The sequence below is a fragment of the Chiloscyllium plagiosum genome, chromosome 29, assembly GCF_004010195.1.
Source record: "Chiloscyllium plagiosum isolate BGI_BamShark_2017 chromosome 29, ASM401019v2, whole genome shotgun sequence".
In the NCBI taxonomy this organism is placed as follows: Eukaryota; Metazoa; Chordata; class Chondrichthyes; order Orectolobiformes; family Hemiscylliidae; genus Chiloscyllium; species Chiloscyllium plagiosum.
In genome coordinates, this window is record NC_057738.1 from 24,440,797 (window position 1) to 24,468,437 (window position 27,641).

General features: G+C 39.8%; 1 protein-coding gene across 2 annotated transcripts in view; it reads right to left on the reverse strand.

Moving 5' to 3' along the window:
* Nucleotides 1-27,641, reverse strand: part of nkd2b (NKD inhibitor of WNT signaling pathway 2b) — a 126,734-nt gene that overhangs the window by 97,817 nt on the left and 1,276 nt on the right. For both annotated transcript variants that reach the window (XM_043719326.1, XM_043719325.1), the window contains exon 3: nucleotides 27,447-27,568. In XM_043719326.1, coding sequence (XP_043575261.1) covers nucleotides 27,447-27,568 — 122 coding nt within the window. The remainder of the gene's footprint in view (nucleotides 1-27,446; nucleotides 27,569-27,641) is intronic.

Consider the following 27,641-nt stretch of genomic DNA (forward strand, 5'->3'; position numbering starts at 1 on the left):
CCCCTGGCTCATGGGGTAGATGGTAGCCCAATGGTATTATCGCTGGGCTGTTAATCCTGAGACTCTGGGGATCTGGGCTCGAATTCTGCCATGACAGATGATGGAATTTGAATTCAATTTAAAAAGAATCTGGAATTAAGAGACACTGAAGACCATGAATCCATTTGCATTTGCCGGAAATACCTATCTGGTTAACTGATGCCCTCTAGGGAGGGAAACTGCCGTCCTTACCTGGTCTGAACATGTGACTCCAGGCCCACAGCAACATGAATCTTAACTGCCTTCTCGGCAATTAGGGATGGGCAATAAATGCTCGCAGCCCTCATCCCGTGAATTAAAAAAAAAGGTCCAGAATAGGCAGGAGTAGAGGAAATTACAACGATTATACAGCATCCCCTGTTGGAATCCACATCATTTAACAGAAACGGATCCAGCATGATGCCTGCCATAGTCAAATGGCCGAATATTCACTATATTGTTTCAATAATGGACAATTGGATGTGGCATCAGAGGATTTCCATCAGATAGAAAACATTGTCAAATGACAGCAAGAAGTGAGAAGATTGGCAGGGAACAGGGAAATGACCATTCAACCACTCGCCACTGGGTCAGTCATGAAATGGCACAGTTTTAGGGTATAGGGCAGGAAATCCAGAAGGGATTTGGGGAACAAAAACCCTTTTTAGAAATCTGGAATGTCCTGAATGGGAAGATAGAGCAGGCTAGAAACCTTACAACCTTAAAAAAGATTTTGATGAGCACTTCCTACATCATAACATTCAACGATATGGGACAAGTGCAGGAAATTGGGATTAGCGCGCTCTTAGATGGTAATTATATCAGTGCAGACCCAATGGGCAGAAGGGCCTTTTCTGCACTGTATGAATCTATGAATCTATCCTACAACCACTCCATACCCGTCCCACCATTCAATAATTTGCAAACCAACTCCATTTCTCTCAATACCCCAGGTTAGCAAAACGCTACAGATCTTAGATTTAAAACTTAGCATCCACTACTTCGTGTGGGAATAAACTGTATTTCATTTAATGGATTGCTTTTTGCAAACAATGATTTACTCTGTATAGCTATTTTGTTGCTTCTGCCTGGCCTCCCCTCTGCTTTAGGCACATACCCACCTCCCCATCGCCACCAAACAAACCTCCCCCAGTCCGCTGGATCCCCCCCAGCTTCCCCCCCCCCTCCCACGACCCTCTGGTGGGATTTGTAAAAAGCACAAACCCATAGCAGATGTTTACTGCTGTAATGATGAAAGACACTGCTGTTCTGGACAGCAGCCATACGTTTTCCATTCAGAGATGAAAGGTTCCACATGCCTCTCAGCCACAGCGCACAGTTTCAAAAGCCAGCAAGATTCTTCTACCTCCAATCCAGCCCTCTCCACTACCAACCCCCACCCCAACGACCAACAGAACCACTTTACAAGAAAGCCTTGTACGCTTCACCACTCTCAACATCCTGTGTAGACAATTCCTCCACCAGAAACTTATTGTTCAGGAATTTACCTTTGTACTTTCATTTGGTTACATGTTAAAATTGACTGCCTGGAACATGGCAGTATACACCCAGGAATTGAAAACACTACAAATTGCCAATGTTTGGGTTGTCAGCTTCTGCTCATTAGATGACCAGTTACAAGTAAACATTCTTTGTTTGCTGGAGTGCAGTCAGACTTTTTAACTGAAGCTATTTAGATTTCGACTTCTATTTGAAATTTGTCTTGTTTATGAAGGGCACTTGAATATAATTTGTTGCTGTTAATTTCATGAATCAGATTGCAGTGGGTCAATCTATTACCTGACAAATCCTGATGAGATAATTATAGAGGAGAAAGGTCGTTCAGCCCATTTATTTCATGCAGGTAGACACAGCTGAAAAATGCACTTTGATCAGCATTCAATAGTTTCAATGATTCCAGGGTTGTCATTACAACTTTATTTCAAACTCTGTTCCATATCTTCCTTGCTCACTGCGAAATTAAGTGAACCAATATGTTCAAAATTTAACTTTCACAATTCAAATCCTGATCAAGATTTAGTTTAAGTTTACATATTTACACTCTCCAATGCTTCGCTATTTTATACACATATGAAATTCCTGCTTATTTGTTAAAAGCATTATTCATGTCATTGGAATAACCAAGTCTAGTGATAGCAATGTGGCTCTAGCCAGCCTTTCACCTTGCACTCTCTTAAACAATGGGCTCATCCAAAACATAGCTGCCTGAGGTTTAACACCCACCTAGTCCCATTCACCCTTAGTCTATGCTCTTGCTTATCAAGTTGGACCGAATGGTCTGTTCCCATACTGTACTCTATGACTATGATTACCTAAATTGATTTCTGATTGCGCATTGTCACAGATTGAAAATTTTACAAAACTCCTTTAACGAAGTCTCACCTTATCATCACCATAACCTCTTCCATATCTACAGCTCCCCTCCAGTTGCATTCCTCCAACACCAATTGTTCGCATTTTCTTAAACGTTCTTACCAAAATGTGGTGATCATGCTCCAAGCACTGTGATTTGTCTTCCCGGTTGCCCCAAGATACTGATTAAAACCAACCCCTTTCTGCAGGATTTGGTCACCAAAGCCACCATCACACTGTCAAATTTTGTATGATACATCATTGCAAAGAACCTTGGTCCATTTTCAAATATGAAATCATGTTATACAAATGCAAAATGTTGTAACATGCACTTACAAGATTATCTTCCTTTATTCCTCCCAACCTAAAAACTGCAAGATTTTCTGACAACTCAGGCCTTCTGGTATAAGTCATTCTCTAAAGGTCTTCATTATACCACTTCCACTGATCAACTGAGTTTCTTGTGTCTCAGATGACTGTGCAGTTCAGTATTAGTTTGCTTTATGTTGTGTACTGAATCTATCACAGCTTCATCCTTTGTTATTTCAAAACCATTCAGGGAGTCTGTAAATCATGTGCCTTTTCTTTCTCTGTGCCATAATTTGTTCTCTTCATATTAAAATTCCATTTGTCAATGTTACATATTTTAAATCTATAATGTCTGATCTACTTCCAACAGATCACCTGCAAATTGGCCCCTTTCACTGAATCCCTAATACAGGTTATTTGTATCAATTAGAACTGTCCCATCACCTTCTCTCAAGAACACTCCATTCAATACTGTTACCTCTGCCCACTGTGATCAAAATCTCCAAAACAAATTTTCAACCCTTTGGCCAACTCCTCATCTATATCCCAGTGTTTATCCTGAATCTCAATAACTCTATGAATTAAGATCAAAGCTAATGTAGAACTTCTACCAAAAGGCTTTGGAAATCTAGGTGCACTGCTAAAGCATGGGGATTTGAGTTATCACTTCTCAAAAAGGCAAGGGGAAATGGTTTGCAACACTGAGTAAATCTGGATCCAGAAGGATCCAATCATTATCGTACACAATCTTCAAAATGTCTCGAGTTGTTTTCTCTTCACCCCCCCATCTTTCTTTTCAAATTAAGTACAGCAAGTCAGTATCTACTTGCAATCTAAGGGTAACTCTAGTGTCCATTGTCTCTCTATGTCAGTCAAAGCCTTTTAAATCACTTCCCAAGTTCCATTGAAATAACCAACAGTTATTCAGAAGCCTTTTATCTTGAACCATACATGAGCTTTCCTAGGACTGCTACTAAATTTATTTTTTGTTTTAATTTGGAATTTCTTCAAGCATTAGTCATAGTTCCATGTGAAACAGCGAGACCTGATGGGCATCGTTTTGTAGAGGCTAAACTACAAACACAATTTGATAGATAGAATGAAAATAGGCAGCATAAACCAAACAATACAATTTTAGAGGAGGTGTTGGAACAGTGTCCTGGGTTCATTTGGCCACAAATCTTTAACAATGGGAGGATAAGTTGAAAAGAAAAGGCTGCAAAAAGCATACGTAGTCCTCGGCTTTGATGAACAAATGTTCTTTTTGAAAGAAAATGCTCATGAGATGTACATACCACTGACTAAGTCCAGCTCTAATTGCCCTTGAACATGGCTTGCTATGCCTCTTCAGAGGCAGTTAAGAGTTATTTACATTGCTGCAGATCTGGAGTCACATGTACTTCAGACCAGGGGGTTAGAATGAAAGATTTCCTTCCCTAAAAAAAATTTGTGAACCAGGTGGAATGTTACACATGATGATATCACTGTGACTGGCATTGCTGATACTGGCTTTATAATCTCAGATTAACCAGTTTAAATTCTACCAATTGCTTGAACCCATTTCTTCAGAGTTTGGTCCTTTGGATCACTAATTTACAATGTCACCACCTCCCTTATAAAGACAGCAAAAGCAAGGAAGTTATAACAAATTTTCAGAAAATAAAAAATGCCTCAGCTATCTTGGACACCACACTTTAGGAAGGATGTCAAGGGTTTGGAGAGACTGAAGAGTTTTGCTAGAACACTACTAGGCGTGAGGGACTTTAGTTATGTAGAATAGCTGGAGTTGTTCTTCCATGAATAGTGTAGGTCAAGAGGTGTTTAAAATTTTCAAGGATTCTCATAGTCTTTGGAGTTTCCAACAGCTGAAAGATTGGCAAAAGAGGCACATTTTAAGGTGACTGTCAAAAGGACGAGAGGCAACATGAGTAACATTGTTTGAGAAGAAAAACAAAACAGGGATTGAGATCTTAAATAAAATGAAAAGGAGATGGAAGCAGCTTCACATCCTAACTTTTAAAACTGAACCAATAATTTGAAGTGAAAAGAACAGTACAGGACTTTGGGGGAGAGAGAAAAAAAAAACAAGGGAGTGGGGTTCATTGGATAGTTATGTCAAAAGAGTCAACCACAGGCATGATGGGTCAAATTCTCTCCTCCTGACCGGTTTCATTCTAGAGGTCTATGAAAAGATCCCATGGCACTTTAGCGGCAGGGGAATTCTCTCGGTGTCCTGGCCAATGTTTCTCCCTGAACCAACACCTAAAAACAGATGGTGTGGGACTTTGGCTGTGCACAACTTGGCTGCCGCATTTCCTACATTACAACAGTGACTAGACTTTAAAAATATTTAACTGGCTGCAAAGTGCTTTGGGACTGAATGGTGCTATACAAATGCAAGCCATACTTTATTTCTCTTTAGTATTTCAGAATTCCTGTTTTTGCGCCTATTTGGACCTTCCAAGCTTTTGTACCTTGTGACTTCTTGCTATACTCAAATGAATTTTATTTCCATTCAGCCATAGCTACAGTTCCTTTGATCATCCTTTTGGCCAGCCTTTAGGTTTCCTTAGGTTTTCCCCAAACTCTCTTTATCAGGTCAAAATTTGTGAAACCTATAATTCTCCTTATATCCCTGAACAGTTTTGTCAATCCACTGAGAGTCATCCTTAATGATGTTGCAATTCGTCCATCTTCAACCTGCATCCCACGAGTGCTCCCCAGATTTTGATTCTTATCTTTGGATTCAAGCAGAGAGTGCATGGATTCCTGTTCAAATCAACTGGAAATCTCAATACAATCCAAATCTCCAGCTGCATTGTAAATGGGACGGAACAGAAACAATTTATTTAATGCTCTACTCAGAGAATTGCCAACTTACTGGTTGGTCCAAGTGTTTTCAGACACCATGTAAAAAAGAGATCACACAAGTTCCACCACTGATGTCATCTATTGGGGGAAAATTTGTGTGTGGTTCTTAGGATGTGTCAAGTTTTTTTTTCCATCTTTAAAGTACTCGCCAATAATAATTTAAATAGCAAAATGCTTGCCAATCAAAACATCACAGGATGTCTGTACCCATAATGGATTACAGTATCCCTCTTGCCCCCTCGAGTCCTATATGGGAAAATGATTTTAAAGAAGGTGGATTTCATTCAGTTTTAACAGAAGCAAGATGGAGTTTTCATTTCTGAAAATTTATTCCTTCGAAAATTAGAAGCCTTTAGAGAGAGAAAAAATATTTACAAGGATCTTGGTGCCTCTTTGAGGAGCGCTTACTCTCAACTCTACAATAAGACAAAATGCCTACCTATTCACATGTTGTACTGGAGTCCAGAGTTTAGGATGTCCAGGCCAATGCACATCATCTCCAGTCAACTTCGCTTTACATTCATATTAATGGGGAAATAAATTAAAAACTTTAAGTTATGGGGGACTTGGGATGGTTGAATGGGAGATCTATTTTAATAATACTGTAGGTCATATACCAGATAATATCAGAGTAAATAACTAGCCTTTTTTGTATAAAATGTTGTTGGGCGAGAGATCAATACAGGCCAGGAAACAAGAGATTATCCTTTTAACTGAGTTAGTGCCTTGGAATCATTTATGTCCACCTCAGAACAGACAAGGCTACTCATCTTAAGCAAAAGACTGCACCTCATATTTCACAAGATCAGGAATACACACAAGTCTCTCAAGTTGAAATTGAATGAACCAGCCTCTGAGACAAGACAGTTATTATGCAGCCAAGGCTAATGCTCTTTAAAGGGGGAAGAATTTAACCTGCTTTCCAACCCACAACATATTACTTTGTTAGTCAGCAATTATTGTAGAGTTGGCTTCAAAATAGAACTAACAGGCAGTACAAATAGCCTGCAATAATGAGTGAACAACATGTACCAATGGTTTCTGGAAGTATAGAGAGAAATGGTATATCCAAGGAGATCCTAAAGCAGTACTAGAGCAAACACCATATATACAGTATTTGCTTACACCATTGTGACTCATTTCACCTGGTCTAGAAAGAGTCAACAAACTGCAAGGTGTTCAAGAAGGCAGCTCACCATCACTTTCAAGGGCAACTAGGGATTCCTGATTCCTGAAGAAGGGCTTATGCCTGAAACGTCGATTCTCCTGCTCCTTGGATGCTGCCTGACCTGCTGCGCTTTTCCAGCAACGCATTTTTCAACTAAGGATTGTCAATAAATGATGGCCCAGTGACACCCAATTTCCTTGAATGAATAAAAAAAATAACAAATCCTATTCCTGTTGGCAAATAAATGGATTGCTTGTAATTGGATCATTGGTATATTTAATTGGATTCCTAGTAACTGACACTTAACAAACCAATGATGCAGCTTCTTCTCAGATTATTGCCATAGCAGTTCACATTGATCAGATTCTCACAAACACAAAGTAATGCCAAAGAGGAAGCAGCCATTGCATAACCAAACCAGGCTCCAGCTGCTGAATAGTATTAATTTTCAGGATTTTTTGATTAGTTTTCATTCCCTTTGCGGAGAGGATTTGGGGATTGAGTTATGTTTAAGTGTTCCATTTTAATAGAGTGATTTCTCACAGGTTTTATATTTTAAAAAAGCAGCAGGCAGACTGGCATTGATGAGGTTTATTAAAGCCAGACAGGCCAGTTTGTGGAATACCTATTACAATTGAAACAACCAGGGTCAATGGAGTTATCCCAGGTCCATTAATCAGATTGAACGCTGGTCATCTTGAGAGCAGATGTTCCCTTCAAAACTACACCCCAAAAGGAGTGGAAAGTTTGCTGATTTTACTTACGATTCTCTACTGATGAATCATTCACTGGAAAAATCAGTGCTTAAACAGCCCTTCTCCTGAATGGCAAAACTTGGAAAAAAAAAAGGAATGAGGGGATAAAGTCAGCGAGGTTTTAAACCAGAATCCCATGGCTCACTAAAAATGTAGCGGATTCATTTTATACTTCATAAACCATCTAGGAAGCATGATATCCACCCATCAAAGTTGTGCAAACTTCCTCAAAGATCAAATGAGGTTATGTGGAATTTGCTTTGCCTATTCCTTCAGCTTATTTGAAATAAAACAATTTACATCTTAGCCTATGGAAAGAATGCAGAAGAGATAGAAGGACAAAAACATTGAGGTCAGACAAAGGGTCCAATTGTAAAATTTTGTTTACTTAGATATTTTCTCTTCTTTATAACCATAAATTAACAAAATTCAGTTAGACAGTCCCTGATGGGGCAGTTATCTATTTTTGTGCACGTTCCTGAACACGAGGTGGTGATGACCTAGTGGCATCATCACTGGACTGCTAATCCAGAGACTCAGGTAATGTTCTGGGGACCTGGGTTCAAATCCCAACACAGTAGATGATGGAATTTGAATTCAATAAAGGAAAGATGACCATGAATCCACTGCTGATTGTTGAAAAAAAAACTCATAGCTCACTAATGTCCTTTATGGAAGGAAACTGCCATCCTTACCTAGTCTGGCCTACACGTGACTCCAGACATATGTAATTGACTCTTATCTGCTCTCTGGGAATTATGGTGGGTAATAAATGCTGATACTAGCCAGTAATGTTTTCATTCAATAATAAATAAAAACAAGATACTCAGATCACTTCAAAAAGGTCCAAGGGTTACTGTAGCCAAGTGAAATCGGGGAGGTGTGTCACTTTGACATGAAATCTTTCAAATGGTGCATTAAGCACAAGTACGTCTGCCTGCTCAGGTGAGCATAAAGATTTGTGCTGCTATTGAAAGGAAAGCATGAACGTCCTGGTGAGGTCGACACCATCATTTATTCTTTGAACTAACATCACTAAAACTGATCGTCAAATCATTCAATTCATTCCTGTTCTGTTGTTGCTGCGCATAAATTGGCTGGTATGTTTGTTTGCAGAAAAAAAATAAGTTTTTATACTTCAAAACTACTGCGTTAGCCAAGACTGCTCAAGACATTGTGAGGACACTCGAGGTGACATACAAATGCAAGTTTGTTCTTTATTCTGTTGGAATGGCCTGCATGCTTGGGAAGCCTGTCAGGTGGGATTTCATCGGTGTCACCTTTCACTGGGAAATCGGTGAAGGCAAATCCCTGACAAACATGGGATTAGTCAGCTCCTTTATTTAGAATACAAGAGTTGTGACCTGGCTTATCTGGCATGCCTCCAGCAGTGCCAGCATGGATCTCATTCCCCAGAAGCTTACTGATGTGACCTTCACAGTGATAGGAAGATTTGTCCCAGTCCTTGAAGTCATCTACAAAGTCAGCCCACAGTTAGCAATCAACCCCCATGGAGTATTTAATGCAAATGCTGTCATATGTGCCCAACATGCCCAGAAAGAATTTCTAAGGATGTTCCAATTAGCGATGGATTTTGTTGGATTAGCTTTGGTTTGATTCAGTAAAGAGCTAGATGGGCTGAAAGATTTCTTCGCATTATCAAATTTTATGTTTCCATAAGACACTAAAATACAGGGTTGTGACTATAGAAGTGTTGTACTGTGAATATGGTCTTCCCCTTTGCTAATTTTGCTTCACGTTGTCAAAAAATGATTAAAAATTCAAAATTTAGTCAGAATTCTCTTAATTGACCTCATTGAGGCTGATCGCTGACCTAACTCAGCAGTTTTCCATATAGATCAGAGTGGTGCTGGAAAAGCACAGCAGGTCAGGCAGCATCCGAGGAACAGGAAAATCAACATTTTGGGCAAAAGCCCTTCATCAGCACCACTCTGATCTAAACTCTGGTTTCCAGCATCTGCAGTTCTCACTTTTGCCTAGTTTCCCATATAGCCTGTTCCAAGAAATTTTACAAAAAAGATGTAAAGATGTAAAGCTAGGCATATTGAAGACACAACAATCACGAATGAATATAGGTTTGACAAGATGAAAACATCAAAGTCCCCTTAACATGAAGGTAGCATGTTTGCTGCAGACTGGACTGACCACCCAGAGAATGAGAAGCCTGTGGGACAGCCTGCCATAGAAAGCAAAGGAGACCAAAATGTTGAATACTTTCAAGCTGTTAGATGTACTTGTTAGGGTTAAAGCGATGAAAGGGTGTTTGGCGAAAGCAGGAATAGGGTACTGAATTGGATGATCAGCCATGATAACGTTGAATGATGGAGTAGGCTGCAGAGGCAAAATGGCTCCAATTTGCTACGTTTCTATGATCAGAACAGGCAAACGTCTTAACCATCAACTTTCTTTCAGATTTTCCCCACTGCATCTTTCAGAGAGTTCAATACCCTCTACCTGCTTTCCAGGTGTCTTCCCAACCACAACCTGTGAGTCTTCTGCTAGAAGAGTGGTCAGCAACAAGTCTTTAGTTCAAGGCGCAAGGAGAACGTGAAACTTTTGACCACTGTTCTTTGGGAGGATAGCCAAGGTAAAGAATTCCATTTGTTCGTAGCATTTATGTATGAAAAGAAAATTCAGCTGACTGCAATAGAAGCCAGAAAATGGGGGGTGGGAGGGGTGAGGATAAAAAAAAACACATATCTGCAAAAGGATTTAGCCAGTATTCCAGCACAGATTACACAGGTTACTAATGGCACCTGAAGAATTTTTCTGCCCCTACCCAAACTTTATTTCCCATATCCAAACGTATGACGATATTAGCTGCCAATTATTCTGCTACTATCCATTTCTCCAACAACTGAGCACCACTACCTCACAGTGCCACGCACCTGGGTTCAATTCCACCCTTGGGTGACTGTCTCTGTACAGTCTGTATGTTCTCCTAGAGTCTGCATGGGTTTCCTGCCGGTGCTCTGGTTTCCTCCGACAATCCAAAGATGTGCAGGTTGGGTGGATTGGCCATGCTCAATTGCCCCATAGTGGCCAGGGATGTGCAGACTCAGTGGATTAGCCATGGGAAATATAGGGTGGGTGGGTTCCTCTTTGGAGCATCAGTGTGGACTTGTCGGGCCAAATGAACTGCTTCCACACTGCACAGATTCTAACCATTCTAACTCACCCCCTCAGAATCAACTGGGGAATAAACAGTTTTGACACAGACAGACAATAGTAATTACAAATGGGTCACTTACTTAAATGACACAAAACCAACGGGCAGCTTAGATAGGGAGTTTCTTATGGGCTGATGTATTGGCTGCCGATTCTCAACAAGTTTAAAAGAGGTTTTGAATGATTATTGACTGGACCAGACAAGCATCACATAGCAGTTAAGCAATTAAGTAAATTGCATCCAAGATTTTGCTGTGTCAACAAGGGTCACACTCATTGGTCAGAAAACAGTGGTGAACCCATGGCAAATTCCATTGGTTGGGGCAGCGGGGTAACCAATGGAATGAAGTTCCCTTCACTGACCACAGATTTGGACCAAACACCCAGAAAAAAGAGCAGTGAAGACAGGACAGATTTTTCCGGGTAGAGGTCACATTCACCATCCCCTGCCAATGCTGGGCACCACCTCTTAAATCTACAGGAAAATGTAAAAGGAAAAGAAACCAAAGCAAATCTCAGGGACCCGAGATAGAGATGAAAGATTTGAATTTGGCAAGTGTCAGGTTTATGCCCACTAGAATATTTTCAAAGATCAGATTTTACAAAAAGAACAAAAAGCCTTGTGTACAGAAATGGGCCCATGCCAAGAATGTCCTGACTTAGGTCTTCGTTGAGTACAGTACCTGGAAACACATCACAAGATAATGCAGAAACATCTGCTCTCTGAAAGGGAAGAGATATTTAAAAATATGGCAAACGCGGCAGTCTATCAAGCAGAGTGGAGACCAGAAGACGATGCCTAATTACTCAGCTAAGACATGACAGGAAGATTTGGCCTCCACGGAGTGGCCACTGGCACAGGGTAATCCTCCTGACTGTGTCGTGTCGTGTTCCCAGACTATTGGTGGTGGGTTACTCAGGAGGTCTAAATTGCTGCAGCAACATGTACTATTGGAGCATATTGCAGTCTGGAGCTATGGACAGTGAAGATAAGTTCTCCAACAATCTTTCCATCACATGGCTGACGAGGAACCTGTCCTGCTCTTACCACCTACCATTGGTGTGTGTTGGAACAATTTACAAACTGATATTTAACCCATTTGCCTGCATTATGAACATATTTTCTTTTGTCCTAAAATGTTAGAGTGGAACCCAAGCACAATGCTTTTGGCTCAGAGGAGGCAGATGTTATGTACAGTTGGTTCTGCTGTAACATGGTAGTTCCGTTCTCATGCAACATCATGTAATAAGAAAATTGTGTAACAGCAGCACCATTCAAACTAATGCAGTTATAGAGGTTTGCGCTGTAGCAAGTATCCCCAATTTGTCAATCACATTAGAGCAAATTTATTAGATTACTTACAGTATTAGATTACTTCGGCCCAAAAAGTCCACACCAACCTGCCGAAGCACAACCCACTCAGACCCATTCCCCTACATTTACCCCTTCACCTCACACTACGGGCAACTTAGCATGGCCAATTCACCTAACCTGCACATCTTTGGACTGTGGGAGGCCAGAGCACCTGGAGGAAACCCACGCAGACACGGGGAGAATGTGCAAACTCCATACAGACAGTTGCCCGAGGCGGGAATTGAACCCAAGTCTCTGGCGCTGTGAGGCAGCAGTGCTAACCACTGTGTCACCATTTGCACTAACAAAATGCATATTATAACACAAGTTGTAGTTGGTATCAAGGCTTCAAGTTATAATGAGAGCGCTTGCAACCGATGAGTATGTGATGATATGTGGGGAATGTTGTTAGGCTAGCTGGGGTCCTTTAGATTTGACTGAAGCCAACTTAACGAGAAACAAATCCCTCAGTTAAATGTTACCATTTACATAAGCATACAGATTCCCTGGGAAACACGAGACAATATAATGTCTTCTCTAATGACCCTTTCAAGTGATATACTTCTGCTGCTTTACCATTGAAAGACAGGCAGAGTTGCACTGCTATTAACATTTCATGACCTCAGAACATTCCAATGAAATACATTTTTCCAGGTGCTGGGAAGTATGATATTGGTGTAAACTAGAAAGCTTAGCAGCCAATTTACATTCAGCAAGTTGCCACAAACAATAAAATAATGATCACACAAATCTATTAAGAGATGTTGATTAAGGGATAAGCAATAGCCAGAACACAGACAATCATTATCTCTCTTCTTAGAAATGGTTTGATTGGATTTTTATATCCATTCGAGTTAGGTTAGGGTTGATATAAACAGTCAGTTCAATATCTTATTTCAAATGATGGCACCTCAACACTGTTGTACTTTCTCGTTAGTCTACATTATTACTTTAATGTGTTTGGAATGGGATTCAAATCCCCAACTTTGTGACTCAGAGGCAAGAATGCACGCACTGAAATACAACTGACATGTCCAATTAGAAGGTTACAAATGTTTAAACATATATCAAGTTTATAAAGTCCAGGAGGAAAAGGAAGTGAAAAGTGGACAATCTGGAACACTTATATACACCGACTGGGTGGTTATGGTTTTCTAGCTGTAGACCATTTGGATTAGGACACAGTTTCTACATGTCCCTTGTTGCTGTTCAATGCAAACAAGAGTGGCAGTTTCAACATTTTTGTCGAAAAGCAGCTCTCCCCTGCCAAGAATTGAAGAGTGTGAGGGAGACAGGGAGACAGACAGGGAGAGAAAGAGAGACAGAGAGAGAGTGTGATAGTGTGTGTATTGGTGGGGTGGGTTGGGGGTGTGTGTGGAAGGTTTAGCATTTGTAAATACTAAGTTTGCCTGGAATGCATACTATAGCTAAGCTTGTTCTTTTTTGCTGTTAACTTTAACAACTCACATACCATAAAAATGTTCCTTATGGGGGAAACAAAGAAAAAATCAGTCCTTTGGAGTCCTTCGTTGCTGTGGCAAAGTGAGGAACAAAATGCTAATTGTTCCAATTCAGATTTACATTTGACGCTGCATTCCCATTAAACAGAACTCAAGCCAAGTTAACTTACTCCTTATCCAAAAAGAATTATTTAGCATCTTTCATGACAATGACACACTCTAAATTGCTTAGCTGCCAATCGGCACTCAGCAAACTTCCATCAACAGTAATGTCCAGATAATTTGTTCTCTGACGTTTATTGAAAGAGAAACATAAGACCTGGGCCCTGGTGTTAATGCTCTTGTTCTTCTTTAAAAAAGTATTATGGGGTCTACAGGGAACTCAGGTGCATCAATTTAACATCTCATGCACAAAAAGGCACATCCAGCCCCTGTTGTAGTAGTGGTTGTGTCTCAATCCCTGCACTGGGAAACCTGGGTTCAAATCCCACCCGCTCCAGAGATATGTAATAATATTTCTGAACAGGTTGATTAGAATAATAGGTTAAATTTTAAAAATACACATCCAACAATGCAACACTCCCTCAGTACTGTACTAGAGTGTCAGCCTTGATCTATTTGCGCAAGTCCTGGGACCGAGCTTAGAAGCAAAACCTGATAATTTAGCAGTGAGTTCACTACTGACTGAGCTCTGGCTAGTACACTGGATTATTTTTCCAAATGACGCTTAAGGTAGGAAACACTGACGAATGTGTCAGCAATGGAGCTATGGGACGACCCTTGATTTTGAACCAGAAAGTTATGGATTCAGGTCTCATTCAAAGCCCAGAACAAAATCCAGGCTGATCCTTCAGTTCAGGATTAAGAGAAGTGCTATATTTCAAATAAGACATTAAACTTAGATTTCACTTACTCCCCAAGTTGGATGCAAAGGAACTCTATAGGCCCTATTTCAAAGAAGGACAAGGAACCCTTTCTCTATAAAGAGAATAGGCTAGGGGCAGAGAAAGAAGCCGAAGTGAATTGCACCTGCAGAGAGTTGACCAACGAAATGGCCCAAATGATCTTCTGTAATGCTGCTATTAGTGTTCTCATATCCTAGTCCATTATGTTTCCCTCACACTTCCAGGTTGTACAGTAATTTACCTCAACTAACAGCTGCTTTTCTATGTTACAAAATTGACTACATTTCAAAAGTGCTCAAGACTATAAAGTACAGTACATGGTGATGCGGAGGTCATGAAGGATCATACAAACGCAATTCTTTGCGAAAAAAACTTTCCCTCATCAGCAGAAAGCACAATTGATGTTATTTTGTTAATCAGCATTTAAATACCGATGTCATGTCAGCAAAGGTCTGTTGGAAAAAACTTTTAAAAGTGGCCTTTTAGGATCTATTTAAACATTAATAAATCAGACATAGTCAAAGCACAATGACATCAGCTTCTTGTTGCCAGCTTATAGCTGGTAAATCGTTCTGAAGGGATGCCAATTACACTACATGTACCACTGATATAAAATCCTTTCAGATTCACAATGGATCTAAAAAGTGAGCACCATCATCTCAACTTCTGAATACTGCTGCTGGAAATTGTTAAAGTTAACTGTACACCCGATTGAATTTGATTCACTTCAAACTGGCTCAATTTCAAAACAAATTCAAGTTGTAAATGTATTCAGAACACTATAATATTCAAATACCTCAATGCCCTTGCAGAAACCCAAATGTTGGACAACATCTGCCAATAAGTACAGCACAAGATGAGACAGCTTTTGAAAAAAAAATCTCAAATATATTATTTTTATCCTGGATCAAACCATACAACATTTTGCTCTCTGGTTAACCAGCTCAGTGGGATATTGCAGTTCATCTGGTCAAAATTTTCTCAAAATTACTTTTCTCAATCAGAACTTCTTCAAGCCTGCATGGAAAGTCATGTTTTTCTTTTCTTTGAAATAGCAAAAATTAAATTGGATTCAGGTACATTTCTAACATAGCTAACATTTACTGGCCAACCCCTCTTATTCAGATTTAATACAATTGAGTGGCTTGGTGGACCACCTCGGAGAGCAGTTAGGATTAATCCAGCATTGATTAGATATCATATTAGAACTTTTTTTCTAAGGGAAGAAAACAAAGGACATTTGTAGACTAGTGGTATTCTTACAAAAATTTGAGTGTTATCAGCATCACAATCAACAATTCCTGATTGTTTATTTTTATTTTGTAAGAGTACAGAAACTATGTGAATTCAAAATCAGATTGCCATTTGGAAAATTTAAATCCGTTTATAGCCCAGGCAACTAGATATCAAGCTCAAATCATATAACTATATCATCACTGTAAGCTCACAAAACCCAGTCACGGAAGACAAAGTAGTAGCTTATATTTTATACTTTGATCAGCACTTTGAAAAGGCATTGTCATTTACACATCAAATTTAGAAAACAAAGTTCTTTGAGTTAATTTCTTGAATGCACAAAATCAGAAAATGTTTATTACATTGCAGCACATCAATAATGACATCCAAATATGTCTTTCATTATAATATGTATAGAAGTCTAACTTACAGAGGGAGACTAACCTTTCAAATGAAATACTCAAGAATCTCCTCCACCCAACCTGAAGCCTTTAATTTAAACTCCCACAAACTTTCTGGATGAGAATGTGGAACAGATGGTTCTGGGCCGGACACTGTCATTCAAACAATGGAGTAACCCGGAATAATTCCTCTCCCGAGGCTCTTTGATGTTTCTGTGAAGCAGCTGTAGAGTTCAATTATCCAACATCTTAAGAAAAACACACTTGTCCCCTTTTTTCAAATATATGTCTTAATAAAAGCTCCTTCACCCTAGTTAACAAATGTAACATATAACCATTGTGCTGTGGTTGGAGTAGGAGGTGAAAGAGGAGAGTATCGCATTTACTTTTCCCATTTGGTTAAAAGCTATCAGAATAGCAAAATATTTAAAACCGCAGAACAAACTGAAGGAGTTAGAAAAGAAAAGAGGAAAAGAAATCTATGACCAGGAAGGGTTTAGAGGCATATGGGCTAAGTGCTGGCTAATAGGACTAGATTAGAACAGGATCTGGTCAGTATGGATGAGTTGGACTGAAGGGTCTGTTTCTGTGCGGTACACCTCTGTGACTCCATGGCTCTACGTTATATTCCAAAATTTTCAAACTGGTTAATGCAAGTTTCAAACGGCAAGATTACTACCAGCCTTTTCATAAAGATATCTATGAATAATCTGTCATGATCATTGATGATAATGACATTTAAGGGGCCCACATGAGCAGAGGGAAGGTGCAAGCATAGGAGGCAAAGAGGGGACTCAGAGCAAGTCTTTTTTCAAGAGGGAGGAAGATGAAAATGACAACTTGCAACAATAATTATTTGTTGAATTGTGGACAAGCAATGTAGAATGATGCCAAGATTTCAAACGTACATTACCAAGAAACAGTTCAGGTCTACGGGGAACTGATGTCATGATCTAGCTCCCCAAGCTTACATTGCTCATGGTCTGCAACGACAGAACTAAATGAGTCCAAAAAGTAAATATTCAATGGGCTTGATGCCTCTGGTTCCAAATAGAATTGACAAACATACATCAAAGAACATGCTCTTCACTGGACATGAATCACCAGGATAATGGATATGATCACTGTAGTATACAGTCTATGGAGATTAACTGTTGTGCAATATGCAAAGAAAATAATTTATTGTCAACAGTGTTCAAGTCATAGGAACAGGAGTAAACAGCTTAGCCTCTCAAACCTAGCCCAACGCCATTTAATTAGATCATGCCTAATCAGTGATCTAATTCTAAATATCTTACTTAAGTCCTCTGGTTAACAAAATTCAACAAAATCTAAACAGTGACAAATTCAAGTCTAGTTCAAGCCTAAAATCCAGATTGCAGCAATGAGAAGGTACTGTGTTGACAGAAGTGCCTCTTTTGGGTGAAGTTTGGAACTCTTAAGTGGCAACTGAAACTAGATCAATTGTTAATTTTAAAACTGAGATGTGCAGATTAAAAATAATAGAAACAAACATTAAGGGACACAGAGTAAAGGCAAGCACATAGAGTTAAGTAGCACATTCTCCAGAATCTCAATGAATGGCAGAACAGTTGAGGCACTAAATGGTTTCAACCTCATCCTACTATTTTGAGTGATTATATTAAACTTGGGACCCAGTTTGTTGTCACAGATGGATACAAAAGATGCCACAGCATCACTGTATTTTAAAAATTAAAATCAGCAGTGAGTTCTCCTGGTGCCCCAGCCCATATTTATCCCTTACTCATCATAATTAAGGCAGGTTATGTCATTTATCTCACAGCAGAACCCTGCAACTTGTCTGCTGCGTTTCCTGCATTACAACACTGATCACACTATTGGTTGCTAAGTACTTGGGAATATTCTGAATTTGTGATTAACATTATACAAATGCAATTGTTTCCTTAATCCTTGGGACCAGGGCACTCTGAACAAGGAATCCCAGATCCAGCAAAATGAACCATCATGTACAGCTAAATGCAACTTAACCTATACATTAACCTGACACTAAGGGAATTAAATACTAACACACAATCGTAAGATGGACAACAAATATAAAACTTAGATCCATAAACTTGCAAAATTTCTGCTCACTATACAATAAAGCAGAGGGCCAAATATTAATGCTAATTTGCAATAAGTTATATCATTTAAAAAAAAGCAAGATCACACAGCCACAAGATATTTTGATTGAGAAAGCAAAATTAACTTTCAAACTATGTAGTTGGCTTAAAAGACACAATTCTTTGAAGGCATACCACTATTCCATCAGACTTATTTGCTCATACATACATTTACATTTCAGTATTCCATTCAATACATAAACGTTAGGAAAACAAGTCAGCAACATGAAAGTCTAGAATATAGTTGAATCTTTGCTCAAAGGAAAGTTAGAAGTCGTACAACACCAGGCTATTTCACCTGATGAAGGAACAGCACTGCGAAAGCTTGTGATTTCAAATAAACCTATTGGACTATGACCTGGTGTTGTCTGACTTCTGACCTTGTCCACCCCAGTCCAACACCGGCACCTCCACATCAAAAGGAAAGTTAGACTCAGGAGTTAAAAAATTATCTCAATGCTGGAGGTTACATTTGAGATTTAAACAGGGAACATTCCATGACCATTAATGTTCATTGATACACAATCCCATTGTGTATCTTTAGGACTCTCGATTTTACAGATGTGTACATTCATACAGTTTTCTACATTGGTCTTGAACCCAAAACTGCCCTCTCATTCAGCAGTTTGAGAAGTCAAAACCTTCTTGAAGCAGTGAAAGAAATATTTGAATTCTTTTGGTGTCTTTCATTATCTTTGGACATACCAAAGCACTTTACAGCCAATAAAGTATAATAGAAATGTAATGACTGTTATAACGTAGAAAACACACTACACTATTCGTACACAGCAAATTTGCACAATCAGCAATGTGGTAAAGGCTGGCTAATCTGCTTTATTGGCTATGCTCAGAAGATAAATATTAGCTTGGGTACCAGGGAGCTTTCCCCTGTTGTTCTTCTGCAATGGTGCCAGGAGATTCCTCAGTATAGCACTGCACACATCAGCTTAGATTTTCTGATCAAGTCACTGGTGTGCTGCTTAAATTCACAATGTCTGATGTGGTAGCGAGTGTGCTATGACTGATAGGAACACTGCAGTAACACTTGAGTCTTGATTAGATTCCCTACAGAGTGGAAACAGGTCATTTGGCCCAACAAGTCCACACCGACCCTCCGAAGAGTAACCCACCCAGACCCATTTCCCTCTGACTAACACCATAGGGCAATTTAGCATGGCCAATTCACCTGACCTGCACATCTTAGGATTGTGGGAGAAAACTGGAGGTCCTGGAGGAGACTCATGCAGACACAGGGAGAATGTGCAAACTCCACACAAACAGTTGCTGAGTCTGGAATTGAACCTGGGTCCCTAGCACAGTGAGGCTGTGGGGATGGGGATACTAACTACTATAGTATTAAGACAGCAAACTAACTTTGATCATGTTATTTGTGCCTCCAAAATAATTGAGATTTTGATTTTTAAATTGTATTAGATTCTAGGATCATCATGAAAGGATTGAATTTAGTTTACTAGCAAGTTTCAAAAGGAGTAAGCTGTGGTACTTCAACTCCAGTCATGTCAGCATTAACACTGCTCAGCTATGCAAATTATTAAAGGTGTCAGATTGGGGAAGCCCAATAATCCCAATTAAAAAGGAAGGAATCACATTCGTTGACATGTGCCATGGGCTCATTTCAATATTGAAGACTATTCAGATTTAATAAAATCAGAGAATGTGGTTTGTGCCCAGATCTTTGATAGCCGTTTGAATCGCATGGAAATTGTAGACTCTTATTAGACTGTTTTTATGTTGATTTTTGTTGTTTGACTGGAGTTCCCATTGGTTAGCAGATCAAAAGCTTTATTGCACCTGCTCAATGTCAAGTTCATAAAGAGTCATAGACAATTTCTTGCAGACACAGAATTGGGACTGACTCAATAATGCTATAAATAACATCCAATTTTGGAGTAAAGGAGAACTTGACAAAGAACTGCTAGGTGTCAGGAGGAGAGAATGAAGAGAGATTTCATTCAGAATGTAAATCACTAAAATGGAGTAATGCAAGCTCATCGGGATAAACAGAGCTAGTTGCAAGTTGTGTAAAATGGGTCAATAGGAGACAAGGTGTGAATGTGAATGGAGGAGTATCAAAGCTGGCTAAGATAAAGTTAAAGGAAGAGAGTCTCCAGAGGATGTTGTCTAGGATTTTTACTTTTTCTTACAGCAAGGCAGTGCTGAGGGAAATAGGGGAAAAAGGATACATCGGACTGACCCAGGGAGTTCCAAAAGGTTGGACATAGCGAAGGAAGTCGAACTTGTGGTCAGTGCACTTTATAATTCAGCGCAGGGAAAAGCATGACAGGTTACCAAGGTTAAGGTCAGAAGTAAATTCAGCACGTGAAGAAGACTGTTTAAGCCATTAGGACATTTGATTTATTTAGTTTCTAACATCAGACAGATAACTGGAGCACTAACTGCAAGAAGACAGCAAATGGAAAGGAGGGAAAGAACCATGCACAAACAGGAGAAACGGCTAACAAGTAACACACTCATTGCTTTGTGCCTAAGCACGAGCAGAACCGGGAAGCAGCAGTGTCCAACAAGGGAGAGGGGAGAGAAGGAAAGTGGAGGAAAGTGAAGCAGTCTATAATATTGGAAATGAGGTGACAAAACTCTGTCCTAAAACACACAGGAACATTACAAAATTGATTAGCACCCTGAGGAGAGCAGAAGCTACATAGGAGGTGGTCTACAAGGAGTGATAGAAGCATAGTTGCAAAGGAACATGTTCCATGATTTTGAAACGAAACAATTGATGACAGGCAGCAATTGGAGAAGACAGAATTGTCAGTGGAGCAGTGGGTCAGAGGACCAAAATGGAGAGCCAATGGAAGCAAAGAGCATTGTTGAAATAAACAAAAGCTTTCTATTGGCATTTAACAATGAAGAGGTCTTTTTCAAGCTTTAGTAAATGAAGAGGCTATCACATTATTGGGCAAGAGAAGGCTCCAGAAAAGCTGGTGGAAATGAAAGTGGGTCAGCCATCTGGCTCAGGGGATACAGCCAAATGTAATGGTTGAAACTGCAAAGGTATTGACCATGATCTTTCAATCTCCTTAGATACAGAAGTGGTTCCAAAATATTAGCAGATGACAAATTTTATTCTCTTGTTCAAAAAGAAGGGAAAACGGTCAACCTGACAATTACTAGTCAGTTTATTTTTGGTAATGAGAATTAAAAATGAAATTGGTAATGAAATTAAAAGTTATAAATACTTGAAAGAGGAAAAATGCAGGGTTTTGTGCAAAGACCTCAGAAGTGAGACGTGTTGAATTGCTTTGTGAAAAGGTCTCAAAAGACAAATTGCCTTATTCTGCGTTTTATTATTCTATGCTTCTAGCATACAGCCCTAGAACAGGATGCAATAATGATTTTGAAGGTACCGACAACACCAGAAGTCAGAGGAAAGCTGGTCAAAAAAAGACCAAGCACCACAGACTTGAACTAAATGCAATTTACACATATGAGAAACAATTCAATTTTCGATGGAGCCAGTTTAAAACCACATCAGAGCAGGAGAATTTTGAAAGTTGAACATGAAATTCCCATCATTTAGATTGTGATTTATAATTAGAAACAGCTTCTAATCTGGAAGAAATCCAAATTCAAAGTCAAAATTCAACTTGGATTTGAAAGCTAATGTATTTCTAAAGAAAGCCAAATCAGGAGTACAGATAAGATCTCTCCTTTATACACAGTAAAAGACCTAAGCAAATACCATATGGCCTCTTTTTCAGTGGGATTTATGAAGGTTTCAACTGATGGGTTGCATTTGCTTGCTGAAGTTTAAAAAAAACTAACACTATCCAAGATGGCAATTGTTTTTTGTTTCCCCTTTTGTCTATTATTCTTCTGGTTAATGCATCTGTACTATAACTTTTTATTATTTTCTATTTTTCCAACTTTTTATTTCTGCTTACACTCCAAATATGCTCCTTTTCTTTACAAAAATTATAAATGACAGAGTCAACATTGAATATTCAATGTCCTAGCCAACATCTATCCATCATTAAAGTTGACGTTATCTTATTATTACATTGCTGTTTGTGGGAACTTGTTATTTTGATGTAGGAGCCAATTTGCCCACAGTGACTACATTTCTCAAGTACTTTAGTGGCTGCACTGCAAAGTCACACAGGCATGACAACAGTAGAATCATCTCGATTTGAGGTGTTGGTTAACAAATATTGGTTTGAACATCTGGGCAAACTTCATACTTCCCTTCAAATATTGCTAGAAATTCTTTTACATCTGACAGATAGGGTCAATGAGAATTCAGTTTTATGTCCAGCAGTCCCTCAATGCTGCAAACTTGGTTTGTGCCATGTGTCTGGGTAGGAATTGAGCTCACAACTTTCTAATGAGGCAATTGCAATACCAACAGAACCACAACCAACATTGATTTCTAGACACAAGAGCTAAAATTGGCTGTGGCTAAACATGCCCTTTGTTACTGATAGAAAATACATTTAAGAGCCAGATATCATTATTTCTGCAAGTTAGGTTATCACAAGAGGTTAGAATTTTGAATCAACACTCATTTGTGGACTTCAGTATTTTCATATAACGTACTGTTCGACTTGCTGTTGTTCATATCATACTACATAAGTAAACTGCGATCAAAAATATACAGACAAAACCTGTAATGACTCAATTTGTTATGCTAGGAGTAGCTTGTCCATACAGACTAGTGCAAGCCTATATTTTAACTCAAGTCTATTTGAGGTGGTGAAATAACAGAAGCAGCCCTATAACGCGTAACACCACCACTGTATTAGAGAAAGAGGGTAAGTAAAAATCAAGGAAGGAATTCGGGTTTTAATAACCATCCCATGACCTTATGAAGTGTATAGATGGGAGCAGTCACAAATTCATCAAATTGTGCTGGAACATACCAACAGCCAGGCAGCCTACATACATGAAGAATGGGCTTTCAGCCAGAGGATCAGAGACAAATAACCATTCTTATATATAAAGCCAGGAGGTAGGTCCCACCTTCAAGATATTAGGAACAAATGGAAGGAGAAAGACATTTCCATTAAAAAGCAAAATAATAAATTGAATGTTTAAAATAAAATCTATGCCTACATAATTTTAAAATATAACCTAGATTTACAGATATTTACCCTGAAGAAAGAAATAAAAAGCTGGCTTCATTTAAAGTTGTAGTGTAGGCAGGTATACTCAGAGCAGTGACTGTTACTTTGGAAATCATTTCATAAACTAAGGATGGTGCATGCTACTGAGGGATGTGAAGGAAACAATGGTGATTCACCTGGTGTTTATAGTCCATTCTATTTCATACTTCATTAAAAATAATAATTTATGGGATATGGGTGTCACTGGCTGGGCCAGCATTTATTGCCTACCTCTAGTTGCCCTTGAGAAGGTGACAGTGATTTGTTTTTTTTTTATAATGGTTCCTGTCTGTGAGATGTAGATACACCCACAATGCCATTAAGGAGGGAATTCCAGGATTTTGACCCAGTGATACTGAGGAAATGCTGATAGAATTCTAAGTCAGGACGGTGATTGCCATGGAGTGGAACTTACCAGTTCTCCTGCTGTTGTCTTTACAGATGGAAGTGGTGTTGGCTTTGAACATCATTGACTTCCATAAAGTACTGAGTTATACTCTACAAAGGACTATAGGTATCCCTCCTCAATAGGGAGAGGAACAATTGGTTATACTGTATATAGTTTGAGAACCATCATTCCACAAGTTTGGGATAAGGCCTCCAAGTACTACCACAGCCAGTACAGGACTATTGGAGTCATTCGGCATTACAGTCTAGAAATCTATCCAACTGAGATACCTAATGTCCCCAATCCCTGTCACAGAACTTGATAATGGACAGTCTCAACGGGTCCAGTTGTCAAGGGAAAGATAAATTATCAACCAAGTCGATCAGTGTGTAGGGAGAAGAGAAATTTTGGAACATCAGATATTGACGAGGAAATCTTTTGCTTGGGAGATAGTCCATGATCAAAGGCATAAAGTAGGTTCCAGTAAGAAACAGGACAATTCAGCAATTCAGCAAGCTTACCCAAAATAGATGGCTATACTAGATGTCAGGAAGATTAATGAAACAAATTCCAGTCAAAGTGGAGTTCCGTCTTCAATAAGAATAAAGAAAAGTAGAAGAATTAAAACTAACAAAACAACTGCTCATTTTTAGGACAATCAGCAATTGGATTGAATGAGTTTTTTTTGTTTGTGTGTTGAAGTTCTTATATGTACGACATGAATTCACCCATTCAGGTTGTTCTTCTTTAATATTACATACCCCAAATGATGATTTACTCTGGGAATTTTTATACTATATTTTTATACAATACAGTAGACTAAGTGCCAGTTTTACACTCAACTTAGATTTCAGTTATGGTTTTCTTTAATCATACTTCAAGTGCAGCCGTGTGTAAGTTTTGCATATCTTCTATTACACTTTACTGATTACATTGTGTCAAAAAAAAAAGTCCAAATACTTCCATTCTACAGTAAACATGCATACAGACTGGCTCTAAAATGGCCAAGCCATCCTTGACTCATTCAGTTTCCATGACTTGTTGGGCCGAAGGGCCTGTTTCCACACTGTAAAGTAATCTAAAATCTAATCTAATCTAATACCCTACAATGTTATGATTAGATTACCTAAAGTGTGGAAACAGGCCCTTCGGCCCAACAAGTCCACACTGATGCATTTCCCTCTGACCAATTTACCTAACATGATGGGCTATTTGGCATGGCCAATTCACCTGGCCTGCACATCTTTGGAGATGCCTGTGTTGGACTGGGGTGTACAAAGGGGTGCAGGGGTGTACAAACTTTGTACACCCCTACATATCTTTGGACTGTGGGAGGAAACCAGAGCACCCAGAGGAAACCCATGCAGACATGGGGAGAATGTGCAAACTCCACACAGACAGACAGTCACCGGAGGCTGGAATCAAACCTGGGTCCCTGGCACTGTGAGGCAGCAGTGCTAACCACTGAGCCACCATGCCCATTAGGGCTGTAGATTCTATTTGAAAGAAGCAAGACATCTTTCTCCAATCAGAACCAACTCAAACACAGCCCTCATTGCCAGGTCATAAATACCAAAATGCTTTCAGAACAGACACTTCATGAAGTTTGTTAGCATCGCTATCAAAAATGGTTTGGTGATTGAGTTGTTCTAGCATGGAGTAAACATGTCAGTGTGTAATTAATGATGAACTGTGTTTACATTGCCAAATACTTTCCCATTTTGCCTTTCCCTTCTTTTGATATTTCTTTGAGGATATTTACCTACTTCTTATCCTCTGAGATCACTGACCATCTGCTCATAGGTCTTGCAAAGTATGCAAATCGAAAGACAGAGGGTTTGAAGAGAACACTGGGGAGGTGTGGGGGTGGGGGGAGGTGAAATAGAGAGAAAACAGGCAGAGACAGTGTGAGAAAAGACGTAATTTTGTGGCAAACTGATCCGCCCTCAGAGAAAGGAAACCAAAAACATTAGCCCCACAAATGCTGCTTTCTTCCCCTCAGTTTTCAAGTGAAAAAGTAACTTTATTACATCTGAATGTATACAAAAATAAAACAGAACCTTCCTAATACATTACCCAGCCCTTCATGAATGTGCAATGTTTTGATATGGAAACAGCATGGGGAGAAGTTGAGGCTTACTCCATACATACATGTATCTTAAATTGCTTCCCATCAATTTAAATGATTCAGATATCAGCTTAAATTTGCAATGCCATTAGTTAAATTGTATTTCTGAGATATTATTTATTAAGTAGTACCTTGGGTGGGGAGAAGGATGGTGGAACAGTGGTAATGTAATACAGATAGCCAAAGACTGTGACTAATGTACTGGTGACATGAGTTTTTTTTAGACTAGATTCCCTATAGTGTGGAAACAAGCCCTTCAGCCCAACAAGTCCAAACCAACCCTCTGTAGAATAACTCACCCCCATCTGACTAATGCACCTAACAACTATGGACAATTTAGCATGGCCAATTCACCTAGCCTGCACATCTTTGGAATGTGGGAGGGAAACCCACACAGACACGGGGAGAATGTGCAAACAGATAGTCTCCAAAGGCTGGAATTCAACTTAGGACCCTGACGCTGTGAGGCAGCAGTGCTAACCACTGAGCCACCATGAAATCACACCATAGCACTTGGTGGAATTTGAATTCAATTAATAACATCCTGAACACAAAACTGTCAGAAATGTTGACTGCTTGACTGATCGTAACACCCCATCTAGTACCCCAATATTCTCCCTTTCGTAAAGGAATGGTGCTATGCTCACCTGAATGCACACAGCAGTGTGGCTGACTCTTAAATACTCTCTGGAATCAATTCAAGAGCAATTACTGGCCTCTTCAGCCACACCAATGAAAGGGTAGAGAAAACAAAAGCTGATGATTTGGAGGTGGCATGTTAGCTCAGTGGTTAGCACTGCTGCTTTACAGCACCAGGGGTCTGAGTTCAAATCCCACCCTGGTGGTCTGCTTGCGTGCGGTTTGCATATTCACCCCACGTCTGCGTGGGTTTCCTTTGGGTGCTCTTGTTTTCTCCCACAGTCACAAAGATGTTAGATGGACTGGCCATGGTAAATTGCCCCAAAGTTTCCTGGGATGTGTGGATTAGCTGGGGATGTGGAATGCAAGGTTACAGGGGTGGGCTGCCTTTTGGAGGGTCAGTGTGGACTCGATGGGCCGAATGGCCTGCTTTCACACTATAGGGATCCTATGATTCTCATGGGGAGTACTGTCCAGTGATAAAAGAGAGTGGGGAACTGACAGAAATCTCTCTAGCTGTACTACTGTCCTTACAGCATGTTTATCGGGTATTACAGGACAACGTCCCCAAGTCACCTCTCAGCTAAATCCTTGCCCGGTCCGAACAATTCGAACTTGAGACTCAATGGAAAGAGTCGAGGTTTGGGAATCTAACCTTGAAATCTCCACAACACAAGCAACAATAGTGGCCAGGCCAGGCCAGGCTCAGAAGAAGGCTGCAATGAGCAAGGCAGACGTGCAGATTCGATTACATTTTACAGATGTCGATTTCACTCCCCCGCCCCAAACCCCTTCTCCGGTTACAATACACTCTTGGAGTTGGGACCTTCACAATAATATTAAAGGTGTATTGGGGAATGGCGAGAAAATGTTCGCCTGCTGTAAGGGGGAACCTATTGGGGAGGGGTGGGAAGAAGATGTCATTTGTATCTCGGAATTCCCTTCCCAGGGAGTTCAAGTCAATTACCGTAGAGAAAGGACGGTATCCGCGCAATTTCGCTGGCTCCAGGACACCGATCGCAGTTGTCTGCTGCTCGAATTCCTCCAAACCCCGGCGGTTCAGGTAGGCATTCACCACAAAGCTGTCTCCTAAACACAGGTCCCGGGGGGGAAATGGGGAGGGGTGGTAAGGAGGATGATGGAGGATGGGGGAGGGAAGGAT